Source organism: Balearica regulorum, chromosome 3 (genome assembly GCF_011004875.1).
Source record: "Balearica regulorum gibbericeps isolate bBalReg1 chromosome 3, bBalReg1.pri, whole genome shotgun sequence".
In the NCBI taxonomy this organism is placed as follows: domain Eukaryota; kingdom Metazoa; phylum Chordata; class Aves; order Gruiformes; family Gruidae; genus Balearica; species Balearica regulorum.
Window position 1 is genome coordinate 90,215,902 of NC_046186.1, and position 14,177 is coordinate 90,230,078.

Here is a 14,177-nt window from a genome sequence, read left to right on the forward strand (position 1 = left end):
AACAACAATTTGGAATCCAACCAGGAGCTGGACATGGCTTCAGTGAAATACAGCATCTCAGAGCTGTTAGCTCATGTGAGAGCCACAGCTACCATGGCTTACTTGTCTGTCAGGATCTCAGTTCCATTATAAAGCTCAATTATTTCCCATTCATCTTCCATAGCTCCCTTTGTGTCCACTTATGCTTAAGACTTTCCAGAGCAACTTAAGGAGGAAACAACTCCCCATCAAGATATTTAACCAGGTCTCTTCCTTCTTCCCTTCCCTACACAGTGGGTTTATGCGGCATAATTATGTCAAGGTAAAGTGGATGCTGGCAATTCTGGGTTGCAGGACATGAACCTCAAAGGACAGAGAATAGTTTGTGAAATGTCTCTCTATGACTAGAGGGCTTAAAGATATATTCTTCTTATAAATTATAAAAGAAAATTTGAGCAACTGAATAGTTCATATTGCCCAAATTGCTAAAACACAATAAGAGTACAACTAATTCAGTCTTTACGACTCACGTTACTCTCTGTATCAATGTGGGAGAAAGCAGAACCAATGAAATAACTTTTGTGTCATAATTGTAAAATACAGCTTTATCAGAGCCCTTCATTAGCACAGGTGACTGGAAAAATACATTGAAATTCCACTCATAAAATTAAAATTCTACTTGCCTTATTATTAAAGAAAAAGACAATGACCAGAAGCATAAATCTTAAAGAATCCTTACATTAAAACAGTATACAGAAAAATGAGACTATTATGTCAGAGGGACTTCAGTCTGCCAATTGTTTACCATAGGAACACTCAAAAGGTGCTGTGATCATGACAGAGATCTCAGTCAATTGTTCACTCACAATAGATTCTTAGCACATTTTTTTTTTTCTACCTGGTACAATCCATTAAATTTCCTTACCCCAGTCTGTTCCATCTCCTGAACTTCTCGATTCCCCATCACCTTCATCTGAGGTAACCAAAAAGTCAAATTCTTTCAAAGCTTCTTCTGTATCTCTGTCTTCACTGCTGTCAGACAGCACTCTTTTCCTTACAATCTGAAAGGTCAGGAAGAAGAGAAAAAAGCTGAATTAAGTTACACACACATCTTTATACCAAGCAGTACTGTCCAGTCTTCTATGCAAAATCCCAACAGGAAGTTGAAGAAGCAGAAAAGTATGCATTAACAAGCAAATCTGGAAAAAAACATACAGACTTTGTTCAAATTTCTAAGTCAAAATGAAATTTGTCTCTAGATCTTTCTTCCTGTGGCCACCAATAATTGATCACCTTTTAATGAATCTACACTGACCTAGACCACTACTATTTTTTCTTAGTACCAGAAAAGTACAAATTTTCTCTGAATACAAATTAAAAAAACCACACAAAATGTACAAACAAAAAAACCCAGAATGCTGTAGGAAAGACTTCAGCAAAACCAAACTCACTCTGCTTCTCTGAAAATAGTCTTTTTAACTCTTTCCTCTGAAATCACTCTATATGTGGACCATAAGACAATATAGGAAAAAACCAAACAACCAACAAGAGCTAATTTGCTTAGATTTGGCAAAAATTATTCCATTCTGAATACTTCCTCAGATATTACTGTTATTTAAACATAGTACTTCCATGCTTAAACTGCATTTCCCTTTCAAATTCAAAAGCAAATTTGGTAACAAAAAATTTACCAAATTTTGGTAAAGAAAAAAAAAATATGCATTTTAATGGACCTCACTGTAAGCTTTCTGCAATAAATTTACTTTTCCCTCAGTAATCAAAATGGACTAGATGCTTTACAGTTATTTGACTAACAGGTGAGCTGATGCCGTGATACATAAAATACGTAGCATAAATTTTACTTCTACAGAAAAACTATATTCATCACAATATTTTGACTTGGAACCTTGCTAAGGGTGAATCTCAAGAGACTTTAACACATAGGCCAACATCCCAGAGTTCATGAAGATGAATGACTGTTTCCTCTAAATACAATGAACCTATTTCAAAGCCTGAAGCAATTCTAAACTTCAAGCTTCGTTCCTTCAGCAGGCTTATTGAAAATACTGTATTGCAGATGATTTTACAGAAGACTCTCAGACATTAGTTCACAGCCCACAGATGACAGGAACAAGTTTACAAAGAGCCTCTTTAAAAGCTCTTTAAAACTGGTGGCTTTTTAAGCATTCATTCTTAAAACTTATCATAGAAACAATCACATATGTCATAACTCTTATCTGCTTCGGTTGTTAGGAAACACAACTGATTGAATAAATATTAATTTTGAACAGAAGAGGATAAAATTGCGTACTGATTGTATCTATCTATTTTATGTGATCATATGGCCAAATCATACAGCAAAGTATAGATAATAAAGGAGTTTCAGGTATTTGACTGAATAAACAAACAAAAAATTTTATTAACCACATGTTAGAGTTTTTCCCATTACATAGTTTCTTCCTTCCACAAGCTATTTCACGAGAAATGTGGTATTTCAGTTCTGTACCCTACAAGGATAAATTTCTACAAGTAATTTTAAATATCAATACATTTATATAAATATTCAAGAAATAATGCATTTTTGACATCTGCTATCTTAAAAAATGTATCAAAAATACTGAGCAGGATGGAATAGTAGAAAGACAATTTAAAACATTTTAATCCATCACTGCAAACTTAGAGCAATGAAGATGGCAAAGCTTAACTTATATGCACAAACTCAGAAATGCATGTATAATTCCTCTTACGCACACATGCTTGGACAGACCATCATAAAGATGCATTAATGATTTGCACGTGTACATACACAATCATATACTTTGCGTATAGGCATCTCATTAATCTCACTTTTTCTGTTCTTCGTAACTTTTTCAATTATTTTTTCCACTCACTGTTGCAGTATCAATGATTGTTTTCTCTCTTCCTTCAATATCTTCATCATCTTCTTCATCACTAAAGTCTGCAGCTGCATTTTCAAGAAACTTGAAGGTCTCTAGCAGAGAGGCAGAGTCAGTCAATTCAGGTTTCCTAAACAACAACAACAACCACCATCGTGAGTCAAAAGAAATCATAACAAAGTCACTTTTGCAATTACTAGTCTGTTCTGTATTATGATGTCCAACAACGCATGAAACTAAAACAAACCTACAGGCAAAAATGTTTGTGGATTACAAAACTAAGCATTTCCATAAACTATTTTATTAGAACCAACAATTATTCTTCAGGTGCAATTACCAGGACAGACGCTTAACTTTTTTATTTGAAAAGCATTTTAAAGTAACGTTCATCTGATATGTACCCAAAAGCAACATCAATATTGATACATCATCACTGAAAGCCTCAGCAACATGGGCATGAGTTACAGCTACTAAGTTGGCCACCCACATGGACATCAGGGTACAGGAAAACTTTGCTGCTGCTATCTATGTTCCTCACCTTGTTGGGAAACATCTAGATCTATCATTCATTAACTTTTGAGACATGGTAAATTTGCCATTGTAAAACAATATAATGGGAAAATATCAATGACTAAATAATGTTTATGTAGATGTTAACACTAAACAAATAAGGAAATGGATGAAGATTGGGTAAAATTGCGACTGTGCTGGCACAAATTCAGGCAGTGCCTCAGAGCAGGAAGCATAAGGGTTGTCCTAATAACAACTGAAGAGGAAGAATCGAAGCAGGACTGTAACTATTATTAAAACTGATGAAAGTACAATTAAAGCAATCCTAAAATTAACAACAGGCACTGTGTTTTCTATGCAGAAGATGCACTTCATCAATCCCTCAAAGAAAAAGTGGTGAAAAAAAAATTACTGTTTGAATTATAATGATTACTTCCAGTAAAACCTTGCACATTCTTTGTATGACTTTACAGCAGTAAAGACAAGCTTTATTGTTTTCTTACCTTTAATCAGTAGTCTGTTTTTCATAGTTCATCACTAAACGCACGTCATCTTGATTTTCACAACCACTGAAACCATAGAAGTCTCCCTCTTTCTCTTTTCAGAATTCTAGCTCTAAATTGTCTTGTACAGTCTCCCTTACCAGCAAGTGCCTTGCTAATGCTACATTTTGCTTCTGCTATGACCCATTTCAAAAGGTTCAATCAACTAACAAGCCCATATAGTAAGGCCTTTTAAACTCTCTGCAGTGTAAACACCTGATTATCTGTCCATCACCCACTTATTCCAGTCTTTCTCCATAACATTTTTCAAACATTTATTACAGAAAACATCCAAGGGCAAAAGCTCTGATGTGTATTAAGGCGTGATAAGAAGCACACTTCCTTCTTTACGCAGTGTCTGCTCAAGCAATTCTATGTTTACGTGACAACAATTAGCAGGTGTGGCTTCTTCATAACCCCAATATGTCTGCATCTCATAAAGACAATTTGCTATTCTACCTTTTTTCATTTACTCGTCTTTATGGACAAAAAAATACCAACAAAGATTTCACTTGCCATTAGAAATTCCAAATACACAGCAGCATAATATATGACAATGTACAGCATGTTTCCATGGTCACTGGTTTTACTGAGAATATTCCTTTCACTTTCTCTTATCTTCGATAAAAACTATCTCAAACGTGCTTCCAATTTGCCTTGCTTCCTGCAGTATTTTGACCCTCTTGTTTCTATGACAAGCCTGAAAGCACTCTGTAATATTTTTCTTCTTCCTTAAGTAAATCACTACTTGGGCAGACTATAATACCTCATGAATCTGTAGTAATGATGCACATTTTCACAGAAATCCTATGGTACTCTTATCTTGCTGTTTCCAACACACAAATCTTGTAAGACGAAACTTGTAATGTGCTTCATTTGACTAACTTCTTGATTTTCAGAAAATTTTGTGTGTCCTGGTCAACTTTTAGTAGACTAAATAATAACACACAATTGTGTTTCTGCTTTTTCCTCTGTATTTCACCATGTAAAGATCTGCCATAAAAAACCATCATGGCTGCTGATGTAGATTAGCAACTATCAGACATGCTACAATAAATAGCAATGTATGAACCAATACTAAACACAGAATATAAAATTTTAATCAACAGAACTTGTTATTAAGAAACAGATGTCCTTCTACAGGTACAAGTATTTGCAGTAATTCACACCTAGATTTGGTTCTGTACTCATTTGATCTTAAATCAGGCGCTCTCACACTGAAGTTCAAAGTGACCACCAAAAGAGAAGGTTTTGTGGCTTTTTTTTTTTTTTTTTTTTCAAAGTAACTGGTCTAACTTCAACTATCATTTTATTTATTACATATTATCCTGCTTTAGTGGGCAGGATATATACATAATTGCATATCTCCTTTTACACAGCAGGGAGGAAAAGGCATCTCATGCACTGGAAAACACAGTAGTTTATAATGTATTTCAAAACTCCTGCAGGAAAATGCACAAAGTCAGCATAGTACCATAGAAGATTATTTGTGCTAAGGCACAACTTCCAAGAAAGAATTCATAAGAAAACAGAATTGACAAAATATTTAAATTATTTCAAGGTTCTACAGGGAAAAGAAGCTACAAGCTAACAGACAGGTTGATTGGCTATATTGTACCCCAATAAACTTTAGCAGCCAAATCACAAGTAACTCAACAATTCAGCTATTCTTCATCATTTAGCAGCACGTAAACACAATGCATTTTAGATATTATTGTCAGCACAAACACTTAAGAATACTGTAAAATATACTTAAGAAACCGTCTAGTCTTAGCTAATTTACATTATGTACTTTGCTGGCAATTTGAAGCTTGCTTGTTTCATTATTTTCCATGTTTAATTTGTTTCTCTTATGGGGTCATTCACAAAGCAGCATAAAAGAGAAGTGGCAAAAATATATTCAGAGATAGGGTAGTATAATAAATTACTTTAAATTCCATTTTAGAAAAAGAAACACAACATTTCCAGAGCTTTTGTAGTCTTGAATACTTTCAAAAAAAAATAATGGGTGAAAACAATAGAATGGAGGTCCAATGGCAGGGACTGATGTATGAACTGTAGTATTGTAGGCATAAGAGAGGCAAGACTATGGCAAGGTTCAGGACCTGTTACAAATAAAGGGAGACAAAAAAAAAACCACAAAAGTCTCAAAAAGGACAATTCCTCTTTACTGGACTATCCTGGATCAAAACTTATGTAAGGCAGAAAATAATTTTCAAAGTGCAAGAACTTGGGTGTTGCTTTTTTCTTCCCCAGACACACCGTTTAAAGAAAAACTGCTCGGGAAGAACAAGCCAGAAACCCCAGACAGCAGGATCAGCTACAGAAGCTGCCAAAGCAGAGAGCATAGAGCAACCAGATTTTGGCAGGACTTCCTTGACCCTGTGCTCCTCAGCTGCTTGTTCTGAATCTCTTTCCCACTGCTCCTTCCTCAATGGTACTCTGCAACAGCACCCTGGCATGGTTTTCTCCCCAGCACCTAACCTTGCCTTCCTTCCTTGAAGGTTTCATCCCAGTTGATTTACCACTTCCTAACCAAATCTAAAAATTTAAAAAAAAAAAAAAAAAAAATCATTTAACCAATATAACATCTTCTGTCAAATACTGTTAACTCTGTGCATTACATCCTCCTCTCCAATAGCCTTATCCAATTAGACAAGAAAGTCTTTGTGGCAGAGAGACTACATGCTACTCACATCTGCACATGATTAAGTTCAACAGGACTGCTTGTCACAAGCATAAAAAGTACAATGAGTAGTGCCAGAAAGTAGAGTGCAGCTACACTAATGCTGCTGGGGTTTCCATCTTACTACTAACAGATGGGCAGCGCGCAGATTTTGTGAATATTACTCTTGACACAGGGAACTTCCGATCCCCAAAGATAAGACATTTTTTCCTGTTTAAAACACAAAATATTCTTGTTACAAATGGGCTGGTAACGGAAGTACTTACCTCCCTTAAAGAAACATAAACCTGAAATCATATGAAAATTTTCCTCCTTAGGAGAAGTTGCCTGAATTTTCTGCAGCTGTGACTGCCCTGAAAATCTCATCCATCCCGACTTGTATTTTACAGGCTGTTCAATTATTCAGATTTGTATTAACACCTTGGCCCCTTTAAGACTAAAAATAATAATAATCTCATCTCACAAAATCTAAGAAATACGCTTTGTGAATATTCCACATGTACTATTTAAAGCAAGCATGGCTCTCACTGTGCCTCAGCAGGCCATACAGCCAACTCTTCATCTTCTGCCCTATAGTCACATGGCTCAAGACAAGTATTTCATGTCAAAATCCAGTCGGCCCTGACATCGAAATACTAGCAGCTTTACAAAAAAGAATAGTGTTCAATTGACTCTCAACATTCATTATTCAGGATCTTAAGATAAATCCTGTTTCTTAATGCACGAGAAGTAGAAACCATAACCTACAGGAAAGGTGAAGTTGTTAACATGGAAACTAAACCAGAACATTGATGATACCTTCCCTGCTCCCCACACGATCCAGAACGTTTCATATTGCGCAGTCAAGTTAACTTAGACTAAAGCCACATTACAGATATGTATTTTCTTTGTAACCAACATATTCAATATCTCTACCATTGCCTTCTCCTTTGGTGATAATAACTCTTGGGAGTCTGTGGCCATGTCCAGGGAGACACTCGAACTTCTCCCATGAACTGCCCAACCACAAGGCCATGAACTGCCTCCTCCATCCTACTCACTCCCCCAAAGGAAAAAATAGAGGGTTGGTTTGTTTGTTTTATCCAAGACATACACAAGTTATCTTAAATAAAACCAGATTTTATTGATAAATTCAGAAGCCGGAAGAAATACCACAGTAAAGTTAAAAGCACATGTTCAACTTAGGCTGAGAAATGTTTCTGGGGGCCTGTACAGGAAAAAGCCTGTTGTGATCCAGCATTAGAAGAGGTATTCTAGCATACTCTTTCTGGAACCATTTTCGTTGGCTCAGTTTCCTCCTACTATCAAAACGTGCTATTGCAAGGTGGTAAGTTTTATTGATTCCCAATAGAATTTACTTATTTCATGTTTTAACACAGTTTTTTCAATATGGCTAGTTGAGTTCTTTCAAACTGGACGCAGTAAATAAAGGCATGCAAATTCAAATGTATTCCTCTCTATGAGGACTGTCTTTAAGAACAGTTTGTTAAATCTTCAATATTGTGCAAAATCTTTCATAATGCAGCACAGAAAATAGCAAACTAATAATTTATAAAACTATGGAACACTTACAGCCATCAAAATTTACACACAAGGAACACAGGGCAGGCTAGACAGTCTGTCACAACCTTTGAAATCTCTTATGAATTCACACCACACAATGCAGGAACCAGTAACAACTGGTAAGCAACACTTACAAAATGGTTTGGATATAAGTTGTAATCATGAAGGAATGCCACTTAAAAAGGAAAGGGCACTTCTCCTGCCAAATCTAATCTGATAACTATATGTCAAATAAAAAAGTTTTTAAAAGAATAGAAATAAAATAAATTCAAAGTTTGAAGAACCAAAGTAACTTTTCTAAGTTATTTCTCCATTCACCTCCCCTCTCTTTGCTTCTCTCTCTCCCACTGCACAACTCCTCTGCCTCTTTCTCCCCATTCCTTCTGTATCGTAAGTCTTATGTGACATTTCCAAGAAGCATCCCTCAAATCCTTAAGCCATAGGTCTGTGCCAATGAAATGAAATGAGTGGTCCATTGGTACTACTTTCTTCACACAAAACCCCCATTTACCTATTTTTTTATTTCTGCTTCAATACATCTGTTGAAAGCGTCCAGGTCTGGTCTAAATCAGATACCTTTGAAATGCCTGTTAGGTCACTGCAAGATGGAAGGTGGAAAAACTACCAGGAAAGGGAAAAAGGCAAATAGATTTTGAGGGTTTTTCTTCTTTTTGTAATTCAACGTTTTAGGCTCACATACTATTTTGGAAATCTTTTTCATGGCAGATGTTACCTCAGGTTGTTAAATTCAGAGATATTTTCCCAAATAAACCATTTTATAAGTGAATCAATACACAACATTGATCAGCCAGTATGCAGCAGTTTCATTACATGGGTCAGTGTTAATAGGATTTAGAGATGCAAAAGAGTTATTCAAGGCCTTCTGGTATAGAAAGATATTCATTCACTGAAGCATCAGTTGGAATGATTTCTTGTACGTCAGAAAGATAAGGTCTTCAAAATGTTTAATTTTAATCTTTGAAAAGGTCTTTGGATTTGCTCTCACATGTTGAGAGCGTGTTGAGGTTTGATGCCTATTTGCTAATGTAAAGTATAGGCAGTGGAAGTCATATGCAGTTCAACAGAAGAAAAAACAGGGCAGTAGATCAGTTCCAGAGAGACTGATATATCATTCAGGATCATTTTTTCTTTAAAAAGTTTTTACTTAAATATAGTTATAATGATCAAACCCCTAACAAGAACTCAGATAATTTATCTATATTCATATATTCTATCCATATATATGTGTATATACAAACATATGCTTGGTATACCCTTGTTCCTTTCCAGTTCTATCCCTTTATTATATTTGCTTCCACTCATATCAAATGGTATTCAAATACATACCTTCAAGAAGGTAAACTAATTTGACTAAGTTTCAGTCAAGAAGGTAAAGCTATTAAAAATGAGGTAATAAGTGAACTGAAGATACTTAAATACTCTCATGTTTTCAAGGCTACAAGTGACATTTGCAGGCAGCTTTCATTTCTGTTTCAGTTTGTTGGAGGAAAGCACCCATTCCTCTCACTGCAGGTGTTAAGAATATCAACCATTATTATAAAGTTATTATTTTAGTATCTATTTTTGAGTCCAGTCATGCCAAGTGGTACTTATCTTTTGTAATGCAAGTGAGCTGATCTGAAGACACTGAAAACAGATTCCCTTTTAAATTCCATTTAAAAAGTGGAAACAGGACTATATCTATCTCAGGTTATCCTATTAACATTTCATTTATGGAATCAAAATCTTCCAGGGTGCATTCAAAATCCACATGATGTCTTGAGTGCTAAAGTTTTCAAGAGGATCTGTGCATTAGCAAATAAATAGGCAATGTAAGAATACAAGTTTGGCCACAGATGTAGCAGCTACTAACACATAAAGACTGAGGCTATTTCACTCAATAACAAGAGAAAATTATTTGGCTTTAAAAGACTTTCAGACAACAGTAGTTTGTTCATCACTGTACCAAAAGAAGAAAAACACAAAAGAGGTGGGGGGAGTTCTCTGATGTAATTGCAACACTTTAAGATATAGAAAATTAAGCTGAGGGGTATGAGGGACCAGATGACAATTTTCTAAAATAACTGGAGCCTAGCAGAATTCCAGTTACATATTTTCTGCTGAAAATAAATATTATTGTCTTAAGTATTTGCACTAAAGTAACTGCTAATGCTTCTACATATCAAAGTAAACAACATTGATTTCACAATAATCACCGCAAACATTCTCACCAGCCTTTCTGATAAAAAGGCTCAACTTAGTGTCGATACCACAGCACTGTGTGTCCGAACCCTGGCTGCTGAAGTAGGTATAACAAGTATAATGGACAACAAGATGTAACTAGTATAACAGACAAGTTCTGCTGTAACAAGGCAACTCGTTAACATTTGTAAAAGATGTAGTGAGTTGAGCAGAGGAGAAATATCTTCTCTATACCCACCATGAAGTATACCCTTCACACATCCCTGGGATCAGAAGAAAAATGCCAGAGCTTACCCATACAACAATCAAAGGCATTTAAAAAAAAAAAAAAAAAAAAAAAAAGTGTGGGTGTCTGCTGTTGTCAGAAGTACAGTCAGGGGTTGATCAGTTAAGAAGTACATCAGCTTTTCCACTCTTTTTCTGGAATTTCTCTCAGTACCAATTTTTTTGTTCTCCACTACTTTCATTTCATTGAGAAAGTATTGGTTAATTATCAACAAACAATAGTCAAAACATAAAGGAAGTTTTGTTTCCTCTTTCCATTACCCCCCCTCTCCTCCCAAAGAGATAATTATATGGCAGCATAAAAGCATCGAGTATCCTTTTTTACTTTCTTTGGGATTTTCCACATGACTGCTCAGTTGTACAGAGGGCAGTTCAGCCAATTGGTTCTTTCTGCAATTTATATAGCTATATGGAGAAATCTTTAAGGAAATTTAAAGCTAATGTGCCTTCCATCTTCCTGTTCCTGAAACGCATCACTGTATCCCATTTTCCTTGTTTTTCACTGTGCCGTTTTCCTCTCTATTGTACATTATCTTCATCACATTCACTCACATTCTTTCCAAACTCCTATTGATTTGTCTTCATTGTTTCCCACCCACAAGCTTTCTCTTTCTTCAATTCCCATACTCCACTTCTCACATTCTTCCTTCCATGTACACATCTTTCTAAAAATCAGACTTAAAATCTGTAATGTCAGCTGAGTCCACAATATTATGCAGTTCTTCCAGTATCAAACAAATCAAATGTTCTACGAGTTGCATTTTCTCTCTTTAACAGAGGTATTCCTTGTTAGGCTAGATTCATTTCCATACATTACATTTTGTCCAGCACTCTGCACCTCAAATGTAACTAAAACACCTTCAGGTTGACCATTAGCCTCAGAATTGCTAGCAGATATTTGACATCAATGTCCATTAAATGTTGTGAACCACAAAATTTGCCAAACTGCATTGGCTTGAGCAGTTCACAGGCTTCTGTGGTGATGGCAAAGCTTTCTCCTACAAAGGAGTTTCACTGTATCCAGTCACAAAGCATCTTCCATTTGCATTTTAGTTTGCAACTGTCTCAATGGCTGGTGGTCCTGGCAAACACATGCATACATCCTTAAACTTCCTGCGTTGCACTAAGGTTTTGGTTGGTTTCTTGTTATTCCAATCTCTCCTCCTCTATTGCTACCAATCTGCAGGCACTTCTTCATCACGCTCCTCCTAACCGTACAAGCTTGCTGTGGCCCCAATCCTCTTCTTTCTTTACATGTATGCTGGGAATAACAAGAGGCTGATAAAAGAACTGCCAATCTTTTTGCCCTCCCAGTAAGCAGCCTAGCACTGGTAAGGTGTCTCCAAGAGTGCCCCTACCTCGACTGTGAGCCAGAATTCAGCTGAACCACCTAAATTTTTCCCAGTTCTGCCAACTGGGTAGAAAAAGGATTGAATTAAGTTTTCAAACACTCAGTAAGAATTCCAGTTGGCATCAGGAGCAAGATCCATGTGCCTTAAATCTTAGTCACCTATTCAATGCTCATACTCTTCAAAAAGAAGTTGTTCTATTCATGTTTAAGTAATGCTGACAATAGATGAGGCAGGGAACAGGTAAGTGTAAGCTAATCGAGAACATAATCTCATTTCTGATTTCCCATCTGCCATAAAGCTGCACTTTGAAAGCTCAGAGGCAAGCGATGATGCAGTTGGGAGGAGGAGAACAGTGCCACATACCACAGAAACAGTGAGGTGTAACATTTTACAGTATCTAGTAGCAAAAGATGAAATCACTCTTAAATAACATGCAGTCTCTGCCAGGAAGACAGACACAGAATTTCTCCTGCATGGAAAATTGAAAGAGGTGGTCTGAAAGCGTACTTGAAACGCCCAGAAGAATCGTAGCATTGAAAGATAGTCCTGTACTCAGACTCATGAAGGAATTTGAGTAAAATTTCAACTTTTTTCGCTCAGTGAGGGACATCTCAGCTAACATCCACAAACTCAAAATCACCCATGAAGACTGACATGACTGTTCAACAAGATCCCTGGAAAATTCTTCCACTGTAAAACCCTGGAGTCACTTCTTGCACATCATGTACCAAATCTTGCAGAGCCACAATGGAAGGGAACTCATTTTTCTCCATCAGTCAATATCGTCAGCCATAGGGTAGACTACGAAGTGTTAAACCTAGTATCAGATCTACCCAGAATGCAAGTAGATAGGAAAGAAATGCAAATGTATCCAAAACTGCTATGTCAAAACAACTACCCTACTATTTCATCCATCAAATAACTACCTTATAAATATATCTGCTTCAAAACCAAAGTAAGCACATTTATATAAATTTTTAAGTGTAGGAAGAGTTCTGTTTACCCACTTCCCCTGAGAAGAAGCAACCCCTTCACCAGAAATCGAACTAAAATTGTTATTGTAATTTATCAAGCATTCCTTGTTCTTCAAAAACAAAGCTGCTGTACATAACTGACATGGCTTGTCAACTACTTAGCAGCACAATATATCTTAGTAGCTCGTGGGTTTTCTCATAGATTCAAATTTTCCACCTCACAGCATTAAATTTAATTACATAACAATGAACTTCTGCCCTTATGTAATTTGTTGGCCTGAAGTTGCTGCGGCTATCTGCTGGGTATAAAGAAATTTTACAAATGCTTTTTAAAAGACAGAATGTGTCATATAACAGTATTAAACCTAAGTAAAAAAGTCTTGAATTTTGCCATATCAGTATAGTAAAGGAAAAAAAGAGGGAAACTCTGAGGAAAGCTGTGCTTGCTGATGCAGCACAAACTACTGGGAACAGTTACCTCATGTATTGTTCAGACAACCAATTCTGCATTGTTTTCATTATTTTTCAGGTTTTGCAACTGCAGTATCTTATTAACTTTTTTTTTTAAACTGCATGGAAAAGAGAAGAAAATGGAAAAAAAGCTTCTAATGTTTTCAACATTACTTCAAAAGAAAGCACAACAAGCTTTTGCTTTCCTTGACTGACTTTTCATAGTATTAGAAATATTGAAAGACAGAAATGAATACCTTACCTTTCAGTCACATTTACATATGTATATCCATTAGTGGAAAACAAAAAACTTAGTGGAATCAAAATGTAACAAGTGAATTTGTTTTTGGATCCAGACAAAAAATCCTGTATCTCATATAGATTATCGTGTCATAGTCACCACAGACCAGAAGAGCAAAGCCTGTAATCGATACAGTAATGTTTCCAGCAATACAAATAAACCGTTAACTTGAAACAATGCTGACCTCTAACTACTTAGCAATTGTATCTCAAAGAGGCTTGATTTGACTTTGTGCTGCCACCCAACTGAAAAATAAAAAACTTAAAGTGCTTTTAAGCTGTGAATCTTAAGAGTTACTTTCATACTTATTGCTTAATGTAATAAAATTAGTTAAAACTGCTCTAATCTCCAACTAGGGGGAAAACTCCAAAATCTTCTCAGTAAAGAAAAATTTGTTCTATACCATTAAGTGCATTTATGCAGAAAGATAACATTG

The 14,177-nt window shown here is 35.9% G+C and overlaps 1 protein-coding gene across 4 annotated transcripts in view; it reads right to left on the minus strand.

Moving 5' to 3' along the window:
• STRN (striatin) overlaps nt 1-14,177 on the minus strand; it is a 73,692-nt gene that overhangs the window by 31,973 nt on the left and 27,542 nt on the right. For all 4 annotated transcript variants that reach the window (XM_075748881.1, XM_075748879.1, XM_075748878.1 and 1 more), the window contains exons 6-7: nt 2,871-3,006; nt 905-1,040 (exon numbers count right to left, since the gene is read on the minus strand). In XM_075748881.1, the coding sequence (XP_075604996.1) occupies nt 905-1,040; nt 2,871-3,006 (272 nt within the window). The remainder of the gene's footprint in view (nt 1-904; nt 1,041-2,870; nt 3,007-14,177) is intronic.